Source organism: Aulonocara sp. 'chitande type north' Nkhata Bay, linkage group LG6, assembly GCF_057382095.1.
Source record: "Aulonocara sp. 'chitande type north' Nkhata Bay isolate Kocher_YH1m ecotype deep benthic linkage group LG6, A_spYH_male_GT1.1, whole genome shotgun sequence".
Classification (NCBI taxonomy): domain Eukaryota; kingdom Metazoa; phylum Chordata; class Actinopteri; order Cichliformes; family Cichlidae; genus Aulonocara; species Aulonocara sp. 'chitande type north' Nkhata Bay.
Genome location: NC_141349.1, coordinates 3507792 through 3533578, shown reverse-complemented (window position 1 = coordinate 3533578; position 25787 = coordinate 3507792). Strand labels below are relative to the sequence as shown.

The 25787-nt window shown below is 42.7% G+C and overlaps 1 protein-coding gene across 1 annotated transcript in view; it reads left to right on the top strand.

The window, feature by feature from the left end:
• Positions 1 to 25551, top strand: part of vegfc (vascular endothelial growth factor c) — a 102071-nt gene extending 76520 nt beyond the window's left edge. The window contains exons 5-7 of the mRNA XM_086294608.1: positions 2066 to 2208; positions 9543 to 9849; positions 25037 to 25551. Coding sequence (XP_086150734.1) covers positions 2066 to 2208; positions 9543 to 9849; positions 25037 to 25145 — 559 coding nt within the window. The 3' untranslated portion in view covers positions 25146 to 25551. The remainder of the gene's footprint in view (positions 1 to 2065; positions 2209 to 9542; positions 9850 to 25036) is intronic.
• The last annotated feature ends 236 nt before the right edge of the window (positions 25552 to 25787 follow it).

Below are 25787 nucleotides of genomic sequence, written 5' to 3'. Positions count from 1 at the left end.
TAGTTAAGCGGCAAAGAAAGCAGCAACTTGAACAATAAAGGATAAAGAATAAAGAGAAACAGGAACTCAATAGTGTGGATGCCTTAAAGCATCCACACAACAACGACAACAACAACAACAACAACAACAACAACAATAATAATAATAATAATAATAATAATAATACATTTTATTTAAAAATAGCACCTTTCAAAGCACCCAAGGACACTGTACAACAAATAAAAACACAAAAACTGGAAATATACACAATAATAAGAATAACAGATAAAAGTTAAGAGCATACAGAGGTTTAAACATAAGCAATTTAAAACAGATGAGTTTTGAGGGTGGACTTAAAAAGAGGGAATGAACTAATATTTCTGAGGTCAGGGGGTAAGGAATTCCAAAGTCGAGGGGCAGAGCAACTAAAAGCCCTGCTCCCCATTGTAATCAGATGAGCGGAAGGAACAGATAGAGAAAGAGAAGATGAAGATGTGAGGCCGGTGCCTCACATCTTCATCTTCTCTTCTTTAGTACAGATGAACTTCACAGATGTGAAGTTCATCTGTACTAAATCAGAGAGGTATGGTGGAGAGAGAGAATGAATAGCCTTAAATGTATAAAGGATTATTTTAAAATGGATGCGAAACTTAGAGAGGTAAATCTGGGTGTCATCGGCATAGCAGTGGAACTGAATGTTATACTTGTGAAAAATGTGTCCGAGTGGAAGAAGGTAAAGGATGAAAAGGAGGGGCCCGAGGACAGATCCCTGGGGCACCCTAGTAAATAGAGGAGAAGGCTGAGAAGTGAAGGATTTTAATTGAATAAACTGAGTGCGGTCAGACAAGTATGATTTAAAGCAGGCTAATGAAGTATGACAGAGACCAATAGAAGCTAATCTGCTAAGAAGAATGGGATGACAGATGGTGTCAAAGGCTTCACTCAGATCAAGGAGAATAAGGATGGAGAGGAGACCAGAATCAGCTGCCATAAGAAGATCATTTGTTATTTTTATAAGAGCAGTTTCGGTGCTATGCAGAGGACGGAAACCAGACTGGAACTGTTTGTAAAGGTTATTATCAGTTAGGTGTAGATGGACTTGTGAAGCAACTATTTTTTCAAGAATTTTGAGAGGAATGGTAGATTGGAGATAGGACAAAAATTGTTAAAGTTGTTGGGATCTAGACCTGTTTTTTTCAGGATTGGGGTAATGGCGGAAACTTTGAAAGAAGCAGGAACAGTTCCAGTGGTGAGTGAAGAGTGAATAATAGCAGATATGAGGGGAAGGAGAGAGGGTAAACAGGCTTTGACAAGGACAGTGGGGATAGGATCAAACTGGCAGGTAGAAGGCTTTGATTTGTGGATGAGATCAGCATATCAATTAAAGACAGAAGTTGAAAAACAGAGAGGAAGTGAGAAGGGGGTGGAATTACGACAGAGGAGCTACATTGAGCATTAGGGACCAAGTCAAGGTGTATTTCATCATTTACAAACTGTATTTCATATTTACTTGGGTTATCTCAATCTAATAGTAAGATGTTTTTGGTGCTCTTACACATTTATTAGAGTGATACATATACAAATACTTTTCCCCAGCACTGAAAAAGCATAAACCATCTATTAGGAGGAATGTATTTGTTATAATAATTAAATCCATGACGTTTCCATCATAATCTGTCTCTTCTCTGTCCATATATACACATAATGTGTGTCCAAATTATTATTTTCCTCTTGACCAATTACCCAGACTTGGGAGAACAAATAAACAAAGGCACTCTCATTAAAAATGTTTTAGGACTGCTCATCACTGATGATCATATAAAATACATAAGGTTGAATTAAGTCATTTAATATATTCAAGAAAATTAAATTCAGGATTTTCTTGCATATTGCTAGCACAAAGGTGCAGAAAGACCTTGCACAATGGTTTGTGTGATGGGCTTTTCTTTTGATGCTGCATTTTGCTGCATTCTGAGTGAACCAGTGAGCACATCTATATTGCCTAACACAGAAAAAAGGAAACAAAATGTCAGAACATGTGGATTAACTAAGTACTATCAATCTTTTTTGTCTCCGTCTATTGAAGGTGTCCATTAGCCAACAGGACGTGTCCTCTTGGTCAAACCTGGAGCAACAGGCAATGTAGGTGCATCAGTATCACTGCCAGTATGCATGTCAATCCTCTTCCTCCACTAGTGTTCCCTACAAAGCCCTCCCAGCAGCACACTGGTAAGTGTATCTTTTTTTTTCATTTTTTAAGAAAATACTGCAAAGTTAGTTGGTTATTTTACCCAAGCAATTTTGAAAAAAAAAAAAAAGAGAGAGTAAGAAAAACAACAATTATAGCTGGTGACAGGCATGCAGTAGGCATAAGATTATCATCTGCTTCCACAAAGTTAAATCTGCAGTACTAAGCAGTGTTAATGGTACTGTGGGGTTCTTAATTTTGCATGTAGTTGCACTACTTAAAATCAAACCTCATCACCGAATTCATGTGAAATTAAAGTACTCTAATTAAATCAGCTACTGTTCAACAGTCCAGCCTAGAAGTAATAAATGCATAAACTAGTTTTTCATTATGGCTCTGAAGAAAATGTTTCTAATTTTAGAGATATGCATATTTGTTGTGTACATTGAAGGACATATGCTGGTCAAAAAAGACCGTAATGCCATCCAGAGTAAGAATCTAGTTAGATACCATGTTTTTAAAATGTTTAGTACCAAGTACAATAACCTAATTTTTATCTGAATTTAGAATTTATGTGTTAGGTTTTGTATTGTTGATTGTCATTTATGCTTAGAAATATTTAACCATATATGCTTAGAGGTGTATAATCAATTGTATAGTGATAGTCTGCAAACTTTGTGTGTATTAGAGAGCACTCTGGGAGCACGAGAGAGGTCGTACCTTGTCTTATTGTTTTATGGTAGGATTAACGTAGCTACGTCTGTTCTAGTCTAAGTGCTTTAACTGCTGGACTTCCTCACCGTGTTATCTAGGGTGAGACTACCCTCTTTTGATGTGTAATTATATTGCCTTCAACAGGTTCAAGCTACAAACCTATCATTATGTCTTTAACATGTACCTACAGTAAAACTAATTGTTGTGAGTCATCTGGCATCATGGATAGATAAAGCCTTGTTAGCCTTGATGTAGCCTTTTTCAAAAGGCTACAAGAGCTACATGCCCACAGTGGCTTAAGGGTATTTTCAAAAGTACAGCATGAACTGTTTAGGAATTACAGTTATTTACACATTGTTCCCATTTTAAAGGTTTTTAATAATAATAATGGATTTATATAGCGCTTTTCAAGGCACCCAAAGCACTTTACAATGCCACTATTCATTCACTCTCGCATTCATACACTGGTGGAGGCAGCTACAGTTGTAGCCACAGCTGCCCTGGGACAGACTGACAGAGGCGAGGCTGCCATATTGCGCCATCGGCCCCTCTGGCCAACACCAGTAGAGTAAAGTGTCTTGCCCAAGGACACAACGACCAGGACAGAAAGCCCAGGGATCGAACCGGCGACCTTCCGGTTACAGATACGCTTCCCAACCCCCTGAGCCACGATTCTTGGATGAAAATCTTTTTCATTCATTGTTTGACTGAAGTCTACAACCCTGTGCTATCATAAATGCGTATCTCCCCCGTTGAGATACTCTGCCAGGACTTTAAGATGAGATAGAAAATAATTCATTTATCAAATATTTGGGAAATTCTTTCGTCACAATAACAAAAGTGTTATATGATATATAACATATATATATGATATATGTACGATATATATATGATGAAGATATGATAAATATATTGTAAAAAACTATTGAACATGATCTAAAAGAATCTGTCCTTGAGGAAACAGAGCCAGAACCTTTGGAAACATCTCCAAAGGTTTCCAGTTTGCAGCCAACAATAAAGTCTTCCTGATCAGTTTGTTTACTTTGTGGTATCACCAGCTCTGGTGTTGCTCCCACAGGACACCTCAGCCAAGTCGTCTGTGTAGCCTAGTGTAATTTCTGTGTCTCTCTGCCCAACATCCTCTGTGCCATTTCTGCTCTTCATCCCGTGTTTGTATGATTTTAGGTTTGTTCTTTAGCTGTTCCCAGTTTAGGTTATGTTTTAGTTTTGCCCTTGCTTTTGTTGTGTTCACCTTCTGCAATAAAGCTTACTCGCATCACAGCCAGTGCCAGCAGTTTGGGTCCTTCCTTCACTACACCACACGACTGCTGCCACAGCCGTGACAATAGTTGTTTCTGTGTGGCATGTACTTAAGTTACGGAGTGAATTTGTATCTGAACGGCAGTCTTGGAACTTTTTCTGAAAGCCAGGTCTCAGTGAAAATTAGAGCTCTCTTATTTCTCATTGTGTTGTAATCCTGGCTCTCAGCTTGTCCAGTTTATTTTGCGGAGACCTAGAAAAGGGTTTGGACCCCACTGGGTAGTACTTGACACTATGGCAGACTGCAAAGGCCTGGCAGTGTCTCAATGGAGGAGATACTGCATTTGTGATGGCACAGGGTTGTAGACTTCAGCCAAACAATAAGTGAAATAGATTTTCATCCAAGCATCAATAACAATCCTTACATTGAACAATATGTTGTGCAGTGACTGTTGAACCTTTAAAAATGGGAACAATATGTAAATACAGCTGTAATATCTAAACAGTTCATGCAGTACTTTTGAAAATACCTATTGAAAGCATGTATTTTAATCACATAATAATTGGACACAGGGTACGGAGCAAAATTACAAAAGTGGTGTCACTGACAAAACACTACATGTACAACAACACAAGCAAATTCAACTGAGACCAAAAAATTCAACAAAGTCAATAAACTGAAAAAAGGACAAATTAGCAGTTTCTATGAGACCAGTTGCAAAGTTCTAGAATCGAAAAGACAAGTTTCATTTTCATCTGCAGCCAGGTTCATGGCAGAAAGCTAGGCTTTATAGTGCAGGTAAACTACAACACCAAAATTCCTATACAACCTCTTTCATGTCATGTAAGTTATTGTGAGTTGACTGTATTGTAGCCTTGTTTAGAAATCTAATGACTATAATGAAGCCTTTGGGCTGTGAAATATTATTGTTGGTATTTAAGGTTAGAGTAGAGAGATTCAATTAGATTAGATAAAACTATTAGAGGAAATTCAGAGTAACCTTACATGATAACACTATTCACTCATAATAATGAGGATGTCTTTTTTTATGTATGTGTGCAGAGTGGTTTGCCCTGGTGCAGGTGTGCGCAGCGGTCAGTTGAAGAATCCGCAAGTTTCTCTGTGAATTTCCCATTACGTCGTTGCGCACTTTGTTCTTGTTTAGGGCTTTTTTTCGCTGTAAAAAGAAGTTTTCTTCCCACGCACAGCAGACGCTAATATTTTTTGTCACTTTTTATGGAATCAAACTCAAAGTAAGGTCAGTACTTCCACGCTTTAAACGCTGCACGCTCATACTCTCTCCCACAATCGATATGTGATCCATTGTTGATCTGCACACAGCTGTTGTCACCAACGTCGCACTCGCTTACGTCACTGTCATGAGACATTCTCGCAAAAAAATCACGGTTTTAGTAACGCAGTAACGCAGCGTTCCTACGGGAAAGTAACGGTAATCTAATTACCGTTTTTGCAATAGTAATCCCTTACTTTACGCGTTACTTGAAAAAAGTAATCAGATTACAGTAACGCATTACTGCCCATCTCTGGTGCTAAATCACAACAACAGTCATCTCAAGGTGCTTTATACTGTATAGTAAAGTGCTCTAATAGGATGGTATGGTACAAGGTTAAGGGCCTGATTGTTTTAAGACCTTGTATGTGAGGAGCAGAATGTTAAATTTGTTAAATAATTAACTTCAGTCTGTGAGGAGGACTCACCATTTACATGAACAAATTGGAGTCTATTAGGATAGATGTGATTCAAACCACTGCAGCTCAGTACCTTTAATTCCTAGTGTATGCTCTAATCTTTGTAATAAAATATTATGGTCAGCAGTATAGAACACTGCACTGAGGTCAGGTGAAGCACAGAGATGAGTTCATAGAGGCCATAAACAGATCATTTGTAACTTTCACTAACGCTGTCTCTGTACTGTGATGAGTACTGAAACCTTACTGAAACTGCAAATTAACCACTTTTCTGCAGATAATGAGTTAGCTGTTTTAGAGTCTATATGTTGACCTATAATTAGCTTAGATGGTTTTTAAGCAATGGTTTAATTACTGCAGCTTTTTTTCTTGTGGAGTAGCAAACTCATTTTCCAGGTTAAATGAAGATTTTCTAAATTAGTGAGACACCCTTTCCTCTCTAGCTTATAGTTCATCTGCTTTAAGGGGCATGTTTGAGAGTTATACTAGAGAGTCAAGTACTTTTGATTTTTTTAAGAGGTGTCACTGTATTCAGAGTCATACGCAATGACATGTAATACTATTAACAAAATAATCGACCTCGATGGGAGCACAGTTCAGGTAGTTGCTCTTCACTGTGTTGTCCCATGTGATGTAAAAGCTTCTGTCCCATTTCTGATTTGATAGTTTTTGTCTTCTTTCTTCTTTTTTTTTTTTTTTTTGCATATATATCACATTTAAGTCATCATTAAACACAATTTATTATTTGATGCATGCTCAATCATCCAGGTAAGTAAATCTCCAAAAGTTGATTCTGTTCATCTGAACGTAGCGTTTTCAGTGGGAGAAACGTTTCGTCACTCATCCAAGTGACTTCTTCAGTCTCAGCTGACTGCAGGTTTCATCCAACCTTGTAAACAGTGCATTTGCATTATGACTGAAACTAGCACCACTGAAGGAACAATGGGCTGGGAAGTCAGTTCCTTCATCATTATGCAAATTCTCATGACCATTGATCAAAGACCACTGATCAATGGCCATGAGTACCATTCACAGAGAGTTGGAGAATGGCTGCAATCACAGCATTGTAAGATGGCGAAAGATGTAGTGATGTGTTGGTCGCGAACGAAATGGCTCTTAGAGCGGGACCTTTGACGTGAACGACGCAAGCCAGCTCCTCATCGCGAGCCGTGGGTTGTTGTTTTTTTTTCTTTCTTTCTCTCACCCTCCCTCTCGCACTTTTTTTCCGCTTCACTCTGCATGCGAGCCTTGTGCTTTGCGCTGGGAAGAGGGGGGAGGGGCGGTAGTTAAACTCGCAGTAGCACAGGAACAGAGCGGGAGGGAGAGAGAGAAAGAGAGCCAGGGACAACAACGTCACATTAGAAAGGTATAATAATCCACGTACTCATATGCGTGGGTTACATAGAGAGCAAACAGAAGCATTCTAGCTTTTTAAATGGAAACCTACAACACATACATTAAACCTAACAACCACCACACCCAGACTCATCCATTGGATAACCAGACAAGGAAGCGTGATCCATCACTACACTGCTCTAGAGTACGGTGTCGCCATGCTTCATGCCATGCAGCCGATGCTTTGCATTGCATTGGGTAAGAGTTAGATGCAGCTTCATGGCCATGGAAACCCATTCCATGAAGTTTTCAGTGCACTGTTCTATAACTAATTTGAAGGCCATATGAAGTTTGGAGGTCTGTTATGATTTGGTGTAAGAAAATTGGCCAGCACCTTAGCATCCCGCTCTGTGATTTTAACGAACCTATCACATCATGGCTGAGTTGCTGTTGTTGGCAGTTGCTTCCACTTTGCTATAATACCACTAACAATTGACTGAAATGTTTTGTAGCAAAGAAGTTTTACGACTGGACTTATGTTGCTGGTGGCATCTTATCACGAAACAACTCATGAATTCACTGAGCTCCTGAGAGCGATCCATTCTTTCAAAGATGTTTGTAGAAGCAGTCTACATGCCTAGGTGCTTGATTTTATGCACCTGTGGCCATGTAAGTGATTAGAACATCTGAATTCAATGATTTGTATGGGTGAGGAATAGTGATGTGTCAGTCGCGAACGAAATGGCTCTTAGAGCCGGATCTTTGACGTGAACGGCGCGAGCCGGCTCCTTATTGGGAGTGCTTTTTCTTTCTCTCACCCTCTCTCTCGGACTTTTTTTCCGCTTCACTCCATAGGCAAGCCCTGTGCTTTGCGCTGGGAAAAGGGGGGAGGGGCAGTAGTTACACTGGCAGTAGCACAGGAACAGAGCGGGAGGGAGAGAGAGAGAGAAAGAGAGCCAGGGACAACAACGTCACATTATAAAGGTATAGTAATCATCCACAATTATTTTCAGTTGCAGATGATAAAGGATTCAGAAAGTTTATTCATGCAGGCCCATATGACAGAGAATGTGCATCTTCTTTTTGTTTTCATATTGTAATTTCTATTTAATTGTGTTGTGGTTTGCAGTGTTTTGTGTTGTTTCACTTTAAATTTGTAAAAGGAAAAAGCTGAAAATTTAAATATTTAAAAGCTGAAATGTGAATAGTTGGTTTTTGTATTGTATGATTTCTTTATTACATTTTATGTGGAGTGAATAAATAAAAGTATATTTACGGTACCCTAGAGTCAAAACACGTAAAAACTCCAAAACATGTACAAAAGACAACAGAAGTGCTCCAGGATGCTAGAGCGCAGTGTTGAGCTTTTGTTACCTAGTGGCTACACAAGCCAGGACCTACCAACGACCGGATTTGGTGTGTGGTAGTAACAGGTAAATTAACATTTTTTTTTAAATCATTTGAATATATATATGAGTGCTTGTGTATAAATACACAAACAATATACATATGCTTTCAATTGTATAGTAGCTCTGTTTTGGAAGTTCAGTTAACGCTAGAAATGTGTTTTGGAGTTTGTACGTGCTTTGTCTCTATGGGCCACTGCATATATTTATATTTAAGCATATATAAATAAAACCACTTTTTTTTACATCAGTAATTCCTTTTCCATATTTTTATATTATTGTTAATAATAAATTAATTAAAGCAACAAAACAACCTCAAGAGCCGGTTCGGAGCCGAAAGAGCTGGTTCTCTAAAAAGAGCCGGAAATCCCATCACTAGAAAGATGTACCCTTAAGCCCCCTCCTCGATTCAGAGATGGCTTTTCCCTTTTCTTGTAAAAATGGACAACCGTTGCCTAAGAGAAAATCTGTAGTGATCCCGTATGTGTCAGGAGTATCGGAACAGTTGAGACGCATTTTTTCTAAACACCAGGTCTCTGTGGCTTTTAAACCCCAAAGCACGCTGCGCCAAAAATTGGTCCACCCCAAGGATCGGGTCCCCCGACACAAACAGAGTAATATAGTGTACACTGTTAATTGCCAGGAGGATTGCCAGGATTTATACAGCGGGGAAACCAAACAACCTCTGGCGAAGCGGATGGCACAACACAGAAGAGCTACCTCGTCAGGCCAGGACCCTGCAGTGTATTTAATGGAAATCTATTAATGGAAAAAAAATTCTATTCAATCTATTCTATTCTACCTGGATCTGTGTGAGAAAGTAATTCTGCTCTGTACCAGAAAATCCTGAAGTAGAATGTTTGGCCATCAGTTTGTGCTGATCTATGTAGTTCATGCTAAGTTTAAGTAACCAACTTCATCAGTGTCTCTCTTTCTTCCAACTCTACAGACATATTCTCAGCAGATTTATGTGGCCCCAATAAGAAACTGGACGTGGAAAGTTGTCAGTGTGTGTGCCACCAAACTCAAGACTGTGGTCCTAACCATCACTTGAATCGCAATACCTGCCAGTGTGTTTGCAACTTGCCACCTAGCCTATCCTGCCATGTATTCAACAAGGAGACCTGTCAGTGCACATGCAGCAAGACATGCCCAAGACATCAGCCTCTCAACAAGACAAAGTGCTCCTGTGAATGCAATGAGTCGCCAAATAAGTGCTTCCTGAAAGGAAGGAGGTTCCACCAAGCCACATGCAGGTAAGGAAAGATGTCAGAAGTTCACTACCTTCCATCTGCCGTTTACTCATTTAAAATAACATTGTTGGCAAGAATAATGGGATTGGAATAGATAGAACCTTGTCTTCAATCAACAGCGTGAATATTAAATCTAAGCTTATACATAACCGATTAGATACACCAAAGACTGTTATCAGCCACGTTAAATCAACGTCTTTTAAAGTTTTAGACGCATAGATTTTGTCACAGTTTGCCGAGGCAAACTGCGTGGAGTGTGAAGAGTGGACCCAGGTACAGACATTCTAAAACTCAAACTTAACTGATGATTAGCTGTTTATTAAGGCAGACAGAACAGTACAAAATAAAAGGGCAAAAACAATGCAAACTAAGCAATAACCTAAACTGGGTAAACTAGAAAGGAAGCACGAACTATGAAAAACCCTGGCAAACAGAAAAACAAACAAAACTCTAAACATGGCAATGATGATGAGCATATATATATGAAAACCTGAACGCAGGACTTGGCATGGGAACAACACAGACGACCCGACAAAGACTGAATGAGAACGCACAGACTAAAGTCCAAACAAAGTCCAAAACAAAATGTCCACCAGAAGTACAGGGGACAGTCCAAAGCTCAGTTCAGTGGGCCAACCCGGAGGACAGCAGCACCAGAGTCTAAACAGTTCTGGCAGGCGGTGCAGAAGCTGGACCAGGCGACGGAGCCGCAGGTGGCGTGGCAGGTAGCTGGACGGGCTCCTCGGGCCTTGCAGGTGGCTAGACAGGCTCCTCGGGCCCTCCAGCTGACGCAGATGCAGGACCAGTAGGGGCAGAGACCACTGGCTGAACAGAAGGCTGAGCGGGTGGTGGAACAAATGACGGAGCTGAACACTGGGGAGATGGCTGAGCTAACGGAAACACAGGAGAATGAACTATGGACTGGGCTGCTAACAGAGCTAATGACTGAGCTATAGACTGAAATGCATGCAGTAGTAATGGTGGAGATGATGGTTGTGGACTGAACTCTCCTGAGCCTCTGGAACACAGGGAGGACTGCTGGGCGGGCATATATATATGAAAACCTGAACGCAGGACTTGGCATGGGAACAACACAGACGATCCGACAAAGACTGAATGAGAACGCACAGACTAAATACACACAGGAGGCTAATGAGAGAAGTGGGAACACATGGCTGACACACATGAACATAACGACGTCACAGTGGAACACAGGAACACCAGACCTCTTCAAAATAAAACAGGAAACATAAGACGCTGACATGACAACCTGAACTAGACAACGTAAGACACAGACATGAAACACATGAAGGGCAAGGGAGACTTAACATGGGTGGAAGACACAAGGGGAATCTAATAACAAAGAACTATAACAACCTAGGCATGATGAAAAATGAACTTAGAAAACCTGAAGGGCTTAAACATAAACTAAAACTCAAAATGCTGGGTCAAAAGACCCAGGATCATGACAGATTTGACTAAAAGAGATCACCAGATGCAAAATATTCAAAAATAGATAGAAAATAGATCATTTTGGAAAGGTTTGTAAAGTTAATATAAGCCTACAGGTTTTCCTAGATCAACATTCAGAGACTTTATATACATTTGGACAAGATTTATGTTCAGACAACCTAACAGTATGACAGAAAGCTCTTTTACATGAGGCATAAACCAAACACAGATGTCCAAAAATAGGATATTGTACCTATGGTCGAGGCTTGAGGTAGCAGTATAAGTTGGAATGATTTATTGCTTCAGGGACGGGTGATGCACACTGAAGAAGAAACCAACAGGGACCAAAATAACTTCAAAGAAAACATCAGTTTATTAGTTTTGATTCATGGTCAATAAACTAGGGAAGGGTTTCCTAGAAAGTTGTTTTTGTTGTTCTGGATGCAGTGTTTTCAGTTCAATTTGATTCAGTTTTATTTATATAGTGCCAAATCACAAAAAATCATTTGCATTTTCAGTAGGAAAAATGCCTGGATTTATACATGGTCCAGATGCACAATGACTAAAACTAGGATCAGATCACTAGCTAACAATGAGTTTCAAGCTCACTTTCATTATTATTAATATGACCATTGATCAATGACCATGAGTACTATTCACAGAGAGTTAGATAATGGCTACAATAAATTTATTTTCCATAAATGATCAAAAGTAAAAGTACTTATTTTCTATCTTTATTATTTTGCAGCAAGGTGTTACCATCAGTGTTATATGGATTAATATTACTGTTGCAGATGTTTAGATTGAGTTTATTTTAAGCACTTAATACTTGATTTAATCGACAGCATTGCATCATATTTTATAAAATCATAAGTTTTATAGTGGCTGTGTCATGGTCCTGAGTCTGGGGACCCAGTGTTTATGACAGTTTCTGATTTTGAATTATCTTTGATTTGGTATCATTTTTGGTACGGTCATTTGTATTTCGAGGTTCCTTAGTTATGCCCCGGTTATATTTGTTAGTTTTGTTACTGTGCCTCCCCTGTGTTCCATGTGTCATGTCAAGTTAGTTGTGTTCTCATGTCTGTTCTTCACTGATCACAGTGTAAAGTTTGCGTCTTAGCCTCTGTCTCATGTTTCCTGTTTTATTTTGATAGAGCTGTGTCCTGTGTTAGTGTATTGCTTCTTCCCTGTCTTGTTATGTCAGATTAGGCCCAGCTGTGTTACCCTGTTGTCTGAGGAGCTTGGAAAGAAAACCGTCTGGACTTCTTTAAGTTGCTTGAAGACGTTTCACCTCTCATCCGAGAAGCTTCTTCAGTTCTAGGGTCAAATGGTGGGGAGTCCCAGATTTAAGCCCTGTGGGATAATCCCCCTGAGAGGGACAAAAGGACCCCCTAATGATCCTCTACCTAATCACATGAGCCAAGGTGTGAAAACGGGTGTAGGTCACAGTCAGCCAAGGTTTCAGGTGAGCTCATTGTGAAACCTAGCCCCACCCTATCATGTGATTTCCTGAGGTCAGATGGCCCAGGATGTGAGTGGGCGTTAAGGCATCTGGGAAGGATCTCAAAACTGGATAGATGGCAGAAAGCTGGTGTTGTAAACCACCAAAGGTCAAGGTCAAGGTTCTTTATTTGTCACATGCATAGTTATACAAGTATAACACACAGTGAAATGTAGCCTGACACGCTCCTCGACATGTGCAAAAAAATTGGGGGGGGGGGGGGGGGTGTAGAGGAAAAACATTATATATATATATATATATATATATATATATATATATATATATATAAAAACAAAAAACAAACACCCAGCACGCCCCTGCGGGCGGTTTATCCTTCAAGCTTGGGTCCTCTACCAGAGGCCTGGGAGCTTGAGGGTCCTGCGCAGTATCTTAGCTGTTCCCAGGACTGCGCTCTTCTGGACAGAGATCTCCGATGTTATTCCCGGGATCTGCTGGAGCCACTCGCCTAGCTTGGGAGTCACCGCACCTAGTGCTCCGATTACCACGGGGACCACCGTTACCTTCACCCTCCACATCCTCTCGAGCTCTTCTCTGAGCCCTTGGTATTTCTCCAGCTTCTCGTGTTCCTTCTTCCTGATGTTGCTGTCATTCGGAACCGCTACATCGATCACTACGGCCGTCTTCTTCTGTTTGTCTACCACCACTATGTCCGGTTGGTTAGCCACCACCATTTTGTCCGTCTGTATCTGGAAGTCCCACAGGATCTTAGCTCGGTCATTCTCCACCACCCTTGGGGGCATCTCCCATTTTGACCTCGGGACTTCCAGGTTATACTCGGCACAGATGTTCCTGTACACTATGCCGGCCACTTGGTTATGGCGTTCCATGTATGCCTTGCCTGCTAGCATCTTGCACCCTGCTGTTATGTGCTGGATTGTCTCTGGGGCATCTTTACACAGCCTGCACCTGGGGTCTTGCCTGGTGTGATAGACCCCAGCCTCTATGGATCTTGTGCTCAGAGCTTGTTCTTGTGCTGCCATGATTAGTGCCTCTGTGCTGTCTTTCAGTCCAGCTTTGTCCAGCCACTGGTAGGATTTCTGGATATCAGCCACCTCCTCTATCTGCCGGTGGTACATACCGTGCAGGGGCCTGTCCTTCCATGATGGTTCCTCGTCTCCCTCCTCTTTCTTGGGTTTCTGCTGCCTGAGGTATTCACTGAGCACTCGGTCAGTTGGGGCCATCTTCCCAATGTATTCTTGGATGTTCGTTGTCTCATCCTGGACTGTGGTGCTGACACTCACCAGTCCCCGGCCCCCTTCCTTCCGCTTAGCGTACAGCCTCAGGGTGCTGGACTTGGGGTGAAACCCTCCATGCATGGTAAGGAGCTTTCTTGTCTTTATGTCAGTGGCTTCTATCTCCTCCTTTGGCCAGCCTATTACCCCAGCAGGGTACCTGATCACGGGTAGGGCGTACGTGTTGATGGCCCGGATCTTGTTCTTACCATTCAGCTGACTCCTCGGGACTTGCCTGACCCTCTGCAGGTACTTGGTGGTTGCAGCTTTTCTAGCGGCCTCTTCATGGTTCCCATTCGCCTGCGGGATCCCCAAGTACTTGTAACTGTCCTCTATGTCTGCAATGTTGCCTTCTGGTAGTTCAATCCCCTCAGTTCTGACTACCTTCCCTCTCTTTGATCTCACTGAGGGGGATCAGGCCTATGCAGAACAGCAGTGGGGACAGAGCATCTCCTTGGTAGATCCCGCACTTGATGGTGACTTGTGCTATGGGCTTGGAGTTGGCCTCTAGTGTTGTACGCCACATCCCCATTGAGTTCCTGATGAAGGCTCTTAGGGTCCCATTGATCTTGTACAATTCTAGGCATTCCAGTATCCAGCTGTGGGGCATTGAGTCATAGGCCTTCTTGTAATCAATCCAGGCAGTGCACAGGTTGGTCAGTCTGGTCTTGCAGTCTCGGCTGATTGTTCTGTCTACCAGTAGCTGGTGTTTTGCGCCTCTGGTATTCTTGCCAATTCCTTTCTGTGTCCCGCTTATGTATTGACCCATGTGCCTGTTCATCTTAGCTGATATGATGCCTGACAGGAGCTTCCATGTAGTACTGAGGCAGGTTATTGGTCGGTAGTTGGAGGGGACCGGTCCCTTCTTGGGGTCCTTGGGGATCAGGACCGTCTGGCCTTCAGTTAGCCATTCCGGGTGTCTCTCGTTAACTAGCAGCTGGTTCATTTGTGCTGCCAGACGCTCGTGGAGTGCAGTCAGCTTCTTCAGCCAGTAGGCGTGAACCATGTCGGGCCCTGGTGCTGTCCAACTCTTCATACTGGAGACCCTTTCTTGGATATCTGCCACTGTGATGGTTACTGGACCCTGTTAAGGGAGGTCGCTGTGGTCTGCCCTCAGATCCTCTAGCCACTGAGCATTGCCGTTATGGGTTGCATCCTTCTCCCATATGCTCTTCCAGTATTGCTCCGTCTCCAGCCTTGGTGGTGCTGTTCTCTTATTGTTCCCTTGCCACTGAGAGTACACCTTTGCTGGTTCTGTGGAGAACAGCTGGTTTATTCTCCTGCCTTCTATCTCTCTGGTGTACCTCCTCAAGCGGCTGGCCAAGGCTGTGAGTCTTTGCTTGGCAGTTTCCAAGGCCTCAGGTATGGACAGCTTGCTGTATTTCTTATGCACCTTCTTTGTCGCACCTTTCTGCAACTCCGTTAGTTGGCTAACCTCCCTCCGTGCTACTTTGATCTTGCCCTCTAGCCTCCTTCTCCATGGAGGGTACTGCCCCTTGTGGCTGTTTAACTTGTAGCCAAGCATCTCACTGATCACTGCTGCCGTATTGTAGATCAGCTTGTTAGTGTCGGTAATCGTGGTTGTAGGTATTGTCCGTAGTGCTGCATTAACATCATCTAGCAGACCTTCTGAGGGTACTTCACGTAATCTTGGTAACAGGCTACGGGGGATCCAGGTTTCAAGCTTGGCCATGATCCTATCTTTCAGGTCAGTTCCTCTCGCACTCAACGATCCTTCTCCTATCGCACTTGGGGCTATGTACCCAATCTCAGGTGGGGGTGATGATATCTCCCCCCTGACCTGGCGTCCTGACTCCTCCTTGCCGTAGCATTTGTGTTGTACCTCGTCAATCTCTAGCTGTGAGAGCAGTCCCTTCTTTCGAATGTTGGAACACTGAGCTACTAGTTGTTTCGCCGTCATTGTGGATGTTGGGTATCGAAGAATCCATAGGTCCCTCATCCTATTCATGTAGCCCCTTCCGCCGGGGTTACTTGCGTAGTAGCATTCCAACAACGCCCTGTTTTCGTCTCTTGCCCACCGATGCCTTCTTGTTCCAGTAGCCCACTTTTCGTCAGGGTGCCCTGGTTCCTCAACACCTGACGCGGACCTTGTTGTGTCAGCACCACAGTCCAGGATGAGACAATGAACATCCAAGAATACATTGGGAAGATGGCCCCAACTGACCGAGTGCTCAGTGAATACCTCAGGCAGCAGAAACCCAAGAAAGAGGAGGGAGACGAGGAACCATCATGGAAGGACAGGCCCCTGCACGGTATGTACCACCGGCAGATAGAGGAGGTGGCTGATATCCAGAAATCCTACCAGTGGCTGGACAAAGCTGGTCTGAAAGACAGCACAGAGGCACTAATCATGGCAGCACAAGAACAAGCTCTGAGCACAAGATCCATAGAGGCTGGGGTCTATCACACCAGGCAAGACCCCAGGTGCAGGCTGTGTAAAGATGCCCCAGAGACAATCCAGCACATAACAGCAGGGTGCAAGATGCTAGCAGGCAAGGCATACATGGAACGCCATAACCAAGTGGCCGGCATAGTGTACAGGAACATCTGTGCCGAGTATAACCTGGAAGTCCCGAGGTCAAAATGGGAGATGCCCCCAAGGGTGGTGGAGAATGACCGAGCTAAGATCCTGTGGGACTTCCAGATACAGACGGACAAAATGGTGGTGGCTAACCAACCGGACATAGTGGTGGTAGACAAACAGAAGAAGACGGCCGTAGTGATCGATGTAGCGGTTCCGAATGACAGCAACATCAGGAAGAAGGAACACGAGAAGCTGGAGAAATACCAAGGGCTCAGAGAAGAGCTCGAGAGGATGTGGAGGGTGAAGGTAACGGTGGTCCCCGTGGTAATCGGATCACTAGGTGCAGTGACTCCCAAGCTAGGCGAGTGGCTCCAGCAGATCCCGGGAATAACATCGGAGATCTCTGTCCAGAAGAGCGCAGTCCTGGGAACAGCTAAGATACTGCGCAGAACCCTCAAGCTCCCAGGCCTCTGGTAGAGGACCCGAGCTTGAAGGATAAACCGCCCGCAGGGGCGTGCTGGGTGTTTTTTTTTTTTTGTTATATATATATATATATATATATATATATATATATATATATATATATGTAGTATATATATATATGTAGTATATATATATATGTAGTATATATATATATATGTAGTATATACATTGGGTGAATGTGCAGTAGTAGCAGCAAGCAGGTGAATTCTGTACATTAATATGAATAGACATCTGACTATTTTACAGGATAGACAATATAAACATATTTAAAATTAAAGGAATTGAAATGTACATTGTGCCTTGGTTTAGTGTCTGGAAGAGTCCTGACTCAGTCAATTATAGATGATGTGAGAGGGCGGGTGTGTGTGTTTAGGGCACGGATGGCTTGGGGATAGGAGTCTCTCTGTCCTTGCCCGGAAGATGCGGAGCCTTCTACCAGATTGCAGAAGTTGGAACAGTTTGTTGCCAGGATGGGACGGGTCCTTCAGTATCTGCGCTGCTCTAGTCCGGCATCTCCTGGTGTAGGTGTCCTGAAACGGGGGGAGAGCAATCCTGCAGCAGCGTTCTGCTGTACGGATCACTCTCTGGAGAGCTTTTTGGTCCTTCACACAGCTGTTCCCAAACCACGATGTCATGTTCTGTGTGAGGATGCTCTCCACAGCGCCTGTATAGAAAATCCTGAGGATCTTTGGAGAGACCCTGAACTTCCTCAGTTGTCGTAGGTGATACAGGCGCTGCCTAGCCTTTTTGGTCTGGACCTGAATGTGGGCAGCCCATGTCAGGTCTGAGGAGATGTGGACACCAAGATACTTGAAGGACTGCACCCTCTCCACTGGAGCTCCATTGATGATAATGGGCTTGTAGTCTCTGTGCTGACCCCTTCTGAAGTCCACCACCAGCTCCTTGGTCTTGCTGACGTTCAGCTGGAGGTGGTTGTCCTGGCACCACGATGCCAGATTCTTCACTTCATCCATGTAGGCCATCTCATCGTTGTTGGAGATGGCACCCAACACCACTGTGTCGTCAGCAAACTTCACAATGGTGTTGGAGCCATGGGTGGCCACACAGTCTGAAGTGTAGAGGGAGTAGAGCAGTGGCGAGAGGACACATCCCTGAGGTGCTCCTGTGTTGATGGTGATGCTGTTGGAGAAGCACCTGCCCACCCTCACCACCTGAGTTCTGCCAGTGAGGAAGTCCAACACCCATGCACACAGACGGCTGTTAAGTCCCAGATCCCTGAGCTTTGTGAACAGTCTGCAGGGCACTATTGTGTTAAACGCTGAACTGTAGTCAACAAACAGCATTCGCACATAGTTACCCTGTTTCTTGTCCACATGGCTGAGAGTGGTGTGTAGGACGTGGGCGATGGCATCCTCTGTGGATCTGTTGGATCTGTAGGCGAACTGCAGCGGATCTGTGGTGTCTGGGATGGAGGAGGAGATGATGTTCTTCAGCAGCCTCTCAAACACCTTCATTACTACCGAGGTCAGTGCAACTGGCCGGTAATCGTTCAGGGATGAGGGTTTGCTGTTCTTGGGCACAGGGATGATGGTGGATCTCTTGAAGCATGTTGGGACCACAGACTTCGCCAGGGACTCGTTGAAGATGTAAGTGAACACACCTGCTAGCTGGTCAGCACAGCAGCGCAGCAGACGGCCGGTGATGCCGTCTGGCCCCGCCGCTATCCTTGTGTTCACTCTCCTCAGTGCCGCTCGGACGTCATGCTCCGCGATGCTGGTCACCGGTCTCTCGCTGATGACGTCACTGTCCTCGGTAGTCAGGCGGTAGATAGCATTAGCTGCCTGGCTAACCTCGAAACGGGCGTAGAACTGATTCAGCTCGTTGGTGAATGCAGAGTCCGCGTTGATCAGCGCAGTGTCCCTGGCTTTGTAGTCCGTAATGGTGCGTAGTCCATGCCACATACTCCGTGTGTCGCCCTGGTGGAAGTGGGACTCCACACGTTCCCGGTACCGGCGTTTGGCATCTCTCACCGCGCGCCGCGCGCCGTATGAGGCCGCTTTGTAGGCGCTCATATCGCCAGTGGCGAGACCCGCGTTGTAGGAGGCGGTCCTGGCGTTTACTGCAGTGCGGATCGATCTGTCCATCCACGGTTTCTGGTTTGGGAATGTGGTGAGAAGATGGTCGTTCACAGTGGACGTAAATGGCTTCTTTCACTCCTCTTTCAAACTCATCTGTCCTCTCTGTCCAAAATGTGAATATTGGCATCCTCGAAAGAGTGACCTTTGTCCTTTAGATGAAGATGGACTGAGTCTTGTCCTGTGGAGGTGGCTCTTCTATGTCTACATTGTTAAGTTTCTAAACACAAACTTAACAATGTAGTGTATGCTGTACAGTGTATGGCCAGCCCTCTACATGCAATAATAAAAGCTTTCTTTTCTATTTTCTGGTCAGTGTTTTGTGACTCCTCACTCCTTACCTTACTGACTTGGTAGGTGAAGCATGCTAGTATAAACATTTTAGCAAATTTACTGTATGTACCAAGTATTTTTTAACTAATGATGTACTTTGCAATTCATTTTTTTCACTTTCATGGAAAAGATCTCTACAGCTACACATAAATGCACACACTCAAACCTTCAGGATGTTAGTGGCACTGTGTAAGGCACTGATCCCACACCAGTATGTAGGGGTTTGTTGCAGTACAACGGTGTGTAACACAAGACCCTAGTGTGCTAATGACTTCTCCTAGCTGTCAGTTAACCATTTCCTCTATGGCACAGGAGGAAACGTGCACACATACACACACATCCTTCCATCTGGTCCACTTTCAACCCACTGTGACCCTGTCTGAGTGTGATTTATGAGTAGAACATAACAGTAGGAATCTAGTGTCTGGGATCTGATCATTATGCATATGTAACTATGAACATGCGTCTAAAAGAAATTATGCTTGTCCATTTGAACTCATCTGTGTATTTCAAAGGGGCTTTATTGGTCGTATTAAGTAACAGCAACTAAATATTCTGTCATTCACCACGTGAGACCCTGTGCAGCTGAAAAAGCATGGGCGATTGCAGAATTTATAATGATAAAGTATGTATAATAAAGGATTAAATCATTGTTTGTTCCTTAAACTTCCTTGGCTACAAGGCTTGTCTGTCTGTTTGGACAATGAGGCCTACGTTTTAGGTTATAGTCAACCAAACATGAGCTAGGACATATCATTTTAAGATATGTAAGCTCTTTTTCTGTTGCCAATTATGACTGAGAAATGAACATTTTTTTTATTTCCAAAATAGCTAAGTAGTCAGTTATTTGACTTTTTTCTTATTAGGCTAAAAAAAACTCCAGATAATTTCAAAGAAGATTAATTGCATCAAGATGGAAAGTAAGAAATTTAAACATTCACATTGTTCTGTTGTGTTGAAAGCTCTGGTAAATCTGGCATTGGCTATAAATCATTTGGTAACTCTAAAGGGAGTAGTTTGGGCTACTATTTGTAACCTTTGACCTTTTTAACATACAGGAAAGTGTTTGTCTTAAAGCCGTGTTGGCTGAAGTGAGAACTTGCAGGCTTCTGGGACACAGAACACAGAACATTTATTACACATATGTACAGGGATATATACAGTCCCAATCAAAAGTTTAAGACCACTTGAAAAAAGGCAAAAAAAAAAATCGTATGGTTGGATCTTAACCTGCAACAAGAAGAAATGGGAGTGCGACAAAACATTTTTTTGAGCATGCAATTTATTGAAAACAACGCTTAAACTGAAACAGGCTGATTAACAGCTGATCAAAAGTTTAGGACCACATACCTTTAAAATGTCAAATCTGTGCAAAAATGTGCCACTGAACTGACCGTTTGGACTTTGCAAGAGAGCACCAAAGATGGGACACTGAAAGGTGAAAGAAAGTTTTATTCTCTGATGAGAAAAAAATGTAACCTTGATGGTACTGATGGTTTCCAGTGTTACTGGCATGACATGCAGATCCCACCTGAGATGTTTTCCACACACCACAGTGGAGGTGTTTTCTCTTTCAGTGGAACAATAGAGCTTCAGGAGGTGCAGGAGCATCAAACAGCTGCTGATGTTGCAGATGTTGCAGAGAGCATCCGTCATGACTGTGTGGTAACAACTGGGTTTTTAAACAAGACAACGCTACAGTACACAATGCCTGCAGGACAAGGGACTTCTTCCAGGAGAATAATCACTCCTTTGGACCATTCTGCATGTTCCCCTGATGTAAATCCAATTGAGAACCTTAGGGGATGGATGACAATGGAAGTTTGCAAAAATAGACAACAGTTCCAGACAGTAAATGCCCTTCATGCGACTGTCTTCACCACTTGGAGAAATGTCCCCACTCACCTCATGGAAACGCTTGCATCAAGCATGCTGCAACAAATTTTTGAAGAGATCAACAATAACGGTGGAGCTACTCATTACTGAGGTCATGTTTGGAACTTTGATTTCTGTTTTGGGGGGGTTGTTAAAAATGTTTTGTCTCACTCCCATTTCTTCTTGTTGCATGTAGAAGCTCTACTTAAAACACTGTTAAGATGCAACCATGCAAAATATGATATTTTTTTTTGCCATTTTTCAAGTGGTCTTAAACTTTTGATTGGGACTGTATGAGCCCAAGTATATTTGTAGATATGCAGTATATTGTGAACTCCAAACATGGTGAGTATTATGGCATCCAAAGAGTTTAGCTTTGGTCACATCCTACCAGACTGTATTCTCCCAGTATTTCACAGGCCTATCTAAATGTTGTTCAGCTAAATTTAAACCCCCTTCCACATCCCTTTTGTTCTTTAGCAATGGAGCCTTGCATAGTGAGCGTGCATACAGGCCATAGCAACTAGCATATTACTTATTGTTTTCTTTGAAACAATTGTACCTGCTGATTCCAGGATTTTATGTTGCTCACCACAAGTGATCCTTAGTTCTTGGACAACTCTTCTGATAATTCCTTTTAAACCCTTTGTCTGAAATCTTGCAGTGAGTACCTGGTTGTTGCCGGTTTATAGTAAAATGATGTTCTTACCACTTCTGAATTATGGCTCTTTTAATAGTTTTATGGAAAGAGAAATTCTTGTGTAAACATTGCCATCAGTATGCTTTGCAAAACTAAGGTTGAAAAGGTCTTGAGAGATGGCCTTGATTTTACCCATCATGAGCTGTTTCTTGTGTCTTTGTAAAGAGGCACTTTTTATAGGCCATTATTTGGAGGCCATTAGACAGAACCAGCTGATTTTAGTTCTGATAATAAATTTCAGCCGGTGCCATGATTTTCTGTGCTTTTTTGCACCTCCCTTTCTTTGTGTGTTCAGTACCTTTTCCCTATGTCATTTCTAATTATTACACATAATTTATGGGCATCTGAATTTATGGACATCTATGGTTTGATTTTGTTATGTGCGGATTGGATGGGTTGTTATTGACATTAGGAAAAAATGTCATGTCAATAGAAAAAAGTTGACATGCTCATTTAGTTACTTTGAGCATGCCATACAGTTATTTAATTTTACCCACTATGTGTGTCACATATCTCCCCATCTGATTGGTTAACCATCACCATTTTGTCCATCTGTATCTGGAAGTCCCATAGGATCTTAGCACGGTCATTCTCAACCACCCGTTGGGGTGTCTCCCATTTTGACCTCGGGACTTTCAGGCCGTATTCGGCACAGATGTTATGCCAGCCACTTGGTTATGGCATTCCATGTATTTCCTGCCTGCAAGCATCTTGCGCCCTGCTGGGTGGATCCCAGTGTCGATGGATCTTGTGCTCAGAGCTTGTTCCTGTTCTACCATAGTTAGTCCCTACGCGCTATCTTTCAGTCCAGCTTTGTTCAGCCACTGGTAGGATTTCTGGATGTCAGTTATTTCCTATATCAGCTGGTGGTACATACCGTGCAAGGGCCTGTCCTTCCATGATGGTTCTTCTCCTTGCTTCTCTTATTTCTCAGGTTTCTGCTGCCTGAGGTATTTACTAAGCACACAGCCGATTGTGGTGATCTTCATGGATGTTTGTTGTCTCATCCTGAACAGTGGTTCTGAGACTCACTAGTCCTTCCATTTCTTATGGGGTGACACTCTCCATGGGTGGTAAGGAACTTCCTTCTCTTGATGTCAGTGGCTTCTATCTCCTCCTTCGGCCAGGCTATCATCCCAGCAGGGTACCTGATCACCAGCAGGACGCAGGTGTTGATTGCCCAGATCTTTTTCTTCCCATTCAACTGACTCCTCAGGACTTGCCTAACCCTCTGCAGGTACTTGGTGGTTGTGGCTTTCTTAGTAGCCTCTTTGTGGTTCCCATTTGCCTGTGGTATTCCCAGGTACTTGTAGCTGTCCTCGATGTTTCCAATCCTTCAGTCTGGTAGTGCAATCCCCTCAGACTATGTTCCCTCTCTTCGTTACCATCTGACTACAATTCTTCAGTCCGACATTCCAATTTTATTGCTGTAGATCCTAGTAGGTTATATCACTGAATCGATGTTCACTCTTGGTATACAGCTCGATGTCATTCATGTAGAGGAGCTGGCTGACAACTGCTCCATTCTGTAGTCAGTATCCGTAGTCAGTAGGGCTGGGCTATATCATACAGTTCACGGTAATACCGGTATAATTTTGTGCAACGATAAGAAAATGAAATATCGAGAAATCGAGGGAAAACCAACAACACACTCGGCAGAACATTATGTTATTTACACGGGTGCACATAAGTGGTCCGCGTGTGCGCATTTGCTGTCAAAATAAAAGACGCGCACCAGATAAGAAGTTGCAACGCGAGTTTGCGTCCATATAAAAAGCACTGTTTTTGTCCGCTAGAGTGGGATTTTCAGGGCACATTCCGCACCAAATCTCTGTGCGTTCATCATTTGTTTGAAGCCAGCTCACCTCCTGCAACCACTTTTCCGAGAATACGCGCTTCTTTTGTGGTTCGGACTCCTGACATTTCTTTGGAGGTGGAGGAACATCACAGTAATTGCTTAAAGGAGCTTCTTCGACATCTTTAAGAGTTCTAAACAAATGTCTGTCCTCCTCCAGAAAATCCTATGTATGCAAACACGCGTTGCAACTTCTTATCTTGTGCGCGTTTTTTATTTTGACAGCGAATGCGCACCTGTGGACCACTTATGTGCAGCCCTGGTTATTTAGCTCGTCATATCGCAGCCACAGAAATTCTTTTGTCCATGAAACCATAAAGCTGCCCTTTCTTTTTGCCTTATAGTCTGATTTGTCATAACTTCTCCGTTTTGTGGTAAGCTTTTCTTTGGCTGTCACTTCTTCACCCTGACCTGTCTTATTTGGCTCAGCAGAACTAAAATATATATCCTGCTGCTTTTACACACACGCACTCACATAATGCTCAGCGATTCTCTGCGCAATCAACCTCTCACATGTTTAAGCTGCGGGAGATTTCACTTGTCATGTTTGCATAGTAAGCTAACGATTAATAAGACGATGTCAGAGGAATTGGTGCGCAAATTATCATCACTCACAGATCAGTGCTGTCGCTCTCTATACACAGTTCGCGCGATTGCAAAGTGAAAGCAAAAAACAAGCACAAATTCAAACGCGATTTCAATATGTCACATATTGACAGTGGCTCACCGATGCCAATGACATAATTACCCAGCTACATTTCCGAAAGAATGCAAAAGCATTGACATATATTTTTCCTTCCTATGATAGGCCGACGGGCAGGGCAGAGATAGATTTTGGTAGCCTGACTGGAAAAATCGCTAGCCCCGGGACGTCGGGCTAGCGATTTTGCGAGCCCTGTTGTATATATGTGTATATATACATATATCTATATATATATCTATATATATATGTATCTGTATATATAGGCATGATATATGCCTATGAGTGTATGTAAACAGCTAACTAAAACTGTACAATACATATCCTGACCTACACTGGACTGTTAGTGGTTTTGAAGCTAATCCTGTCCTGTCTTTTTTTTCTTTCATTGCAGTTGCGTCAGGCCTTCCTGTGAAGTAAGAAGGCGAAGGTGTGAACCAGATTTCTTCTTCAGCGATGAAATATGTCGCTGCGTTCCATCCCACTGGAGAAGGATAGACTAACCTCCATGCTATGGGACATTAACAAGATTATATTAAACTTAAAAAACAAAAAAACTATTTATCACCCATTCTCCTCAGATCTACTGGTCATAAGTATCCCTATTAGATGTGGGGGCAGCTACGTGTGTGGGCCCTAAAAAATGTGGCGAAACCTTAGTGATTAGGATGAAGATATGGGAAACTGATGAGTTGAAGGTGATAAATGCACTGATTTTGATATAAAGATATTTTTATGGGAGACTGATCTGAGATGAACATTGGAAGGAAAGACACTTTTTCTAAGATACTGTCTAAGTAATTTCTCTTAAAATATTTGAGGGGTTTTTGTATCAATTATGTCGCAGTATTCTTATGTCAGATATTGATTATATAATTTATTAAAGGTTATTTTTCAACTTTCTTGCAATTTCTGTATTTTTCATAAAAATACACCGATCAGTATTTTTGTATCATATAAAATATATATGTGAAATAAAGTATACTGAATGTTATATATTGTTAATTTAGGTTGTTATCCAGTCTGTTATCTCAGCTTTCACAGCAGAACAGATCACCAGTTTATTGCTGGGCTAACACAAACAGACAGACAGCCTTAAATGTTCATAGTAACTGGTAATTTTAAATTACATAGCATGAATGTCC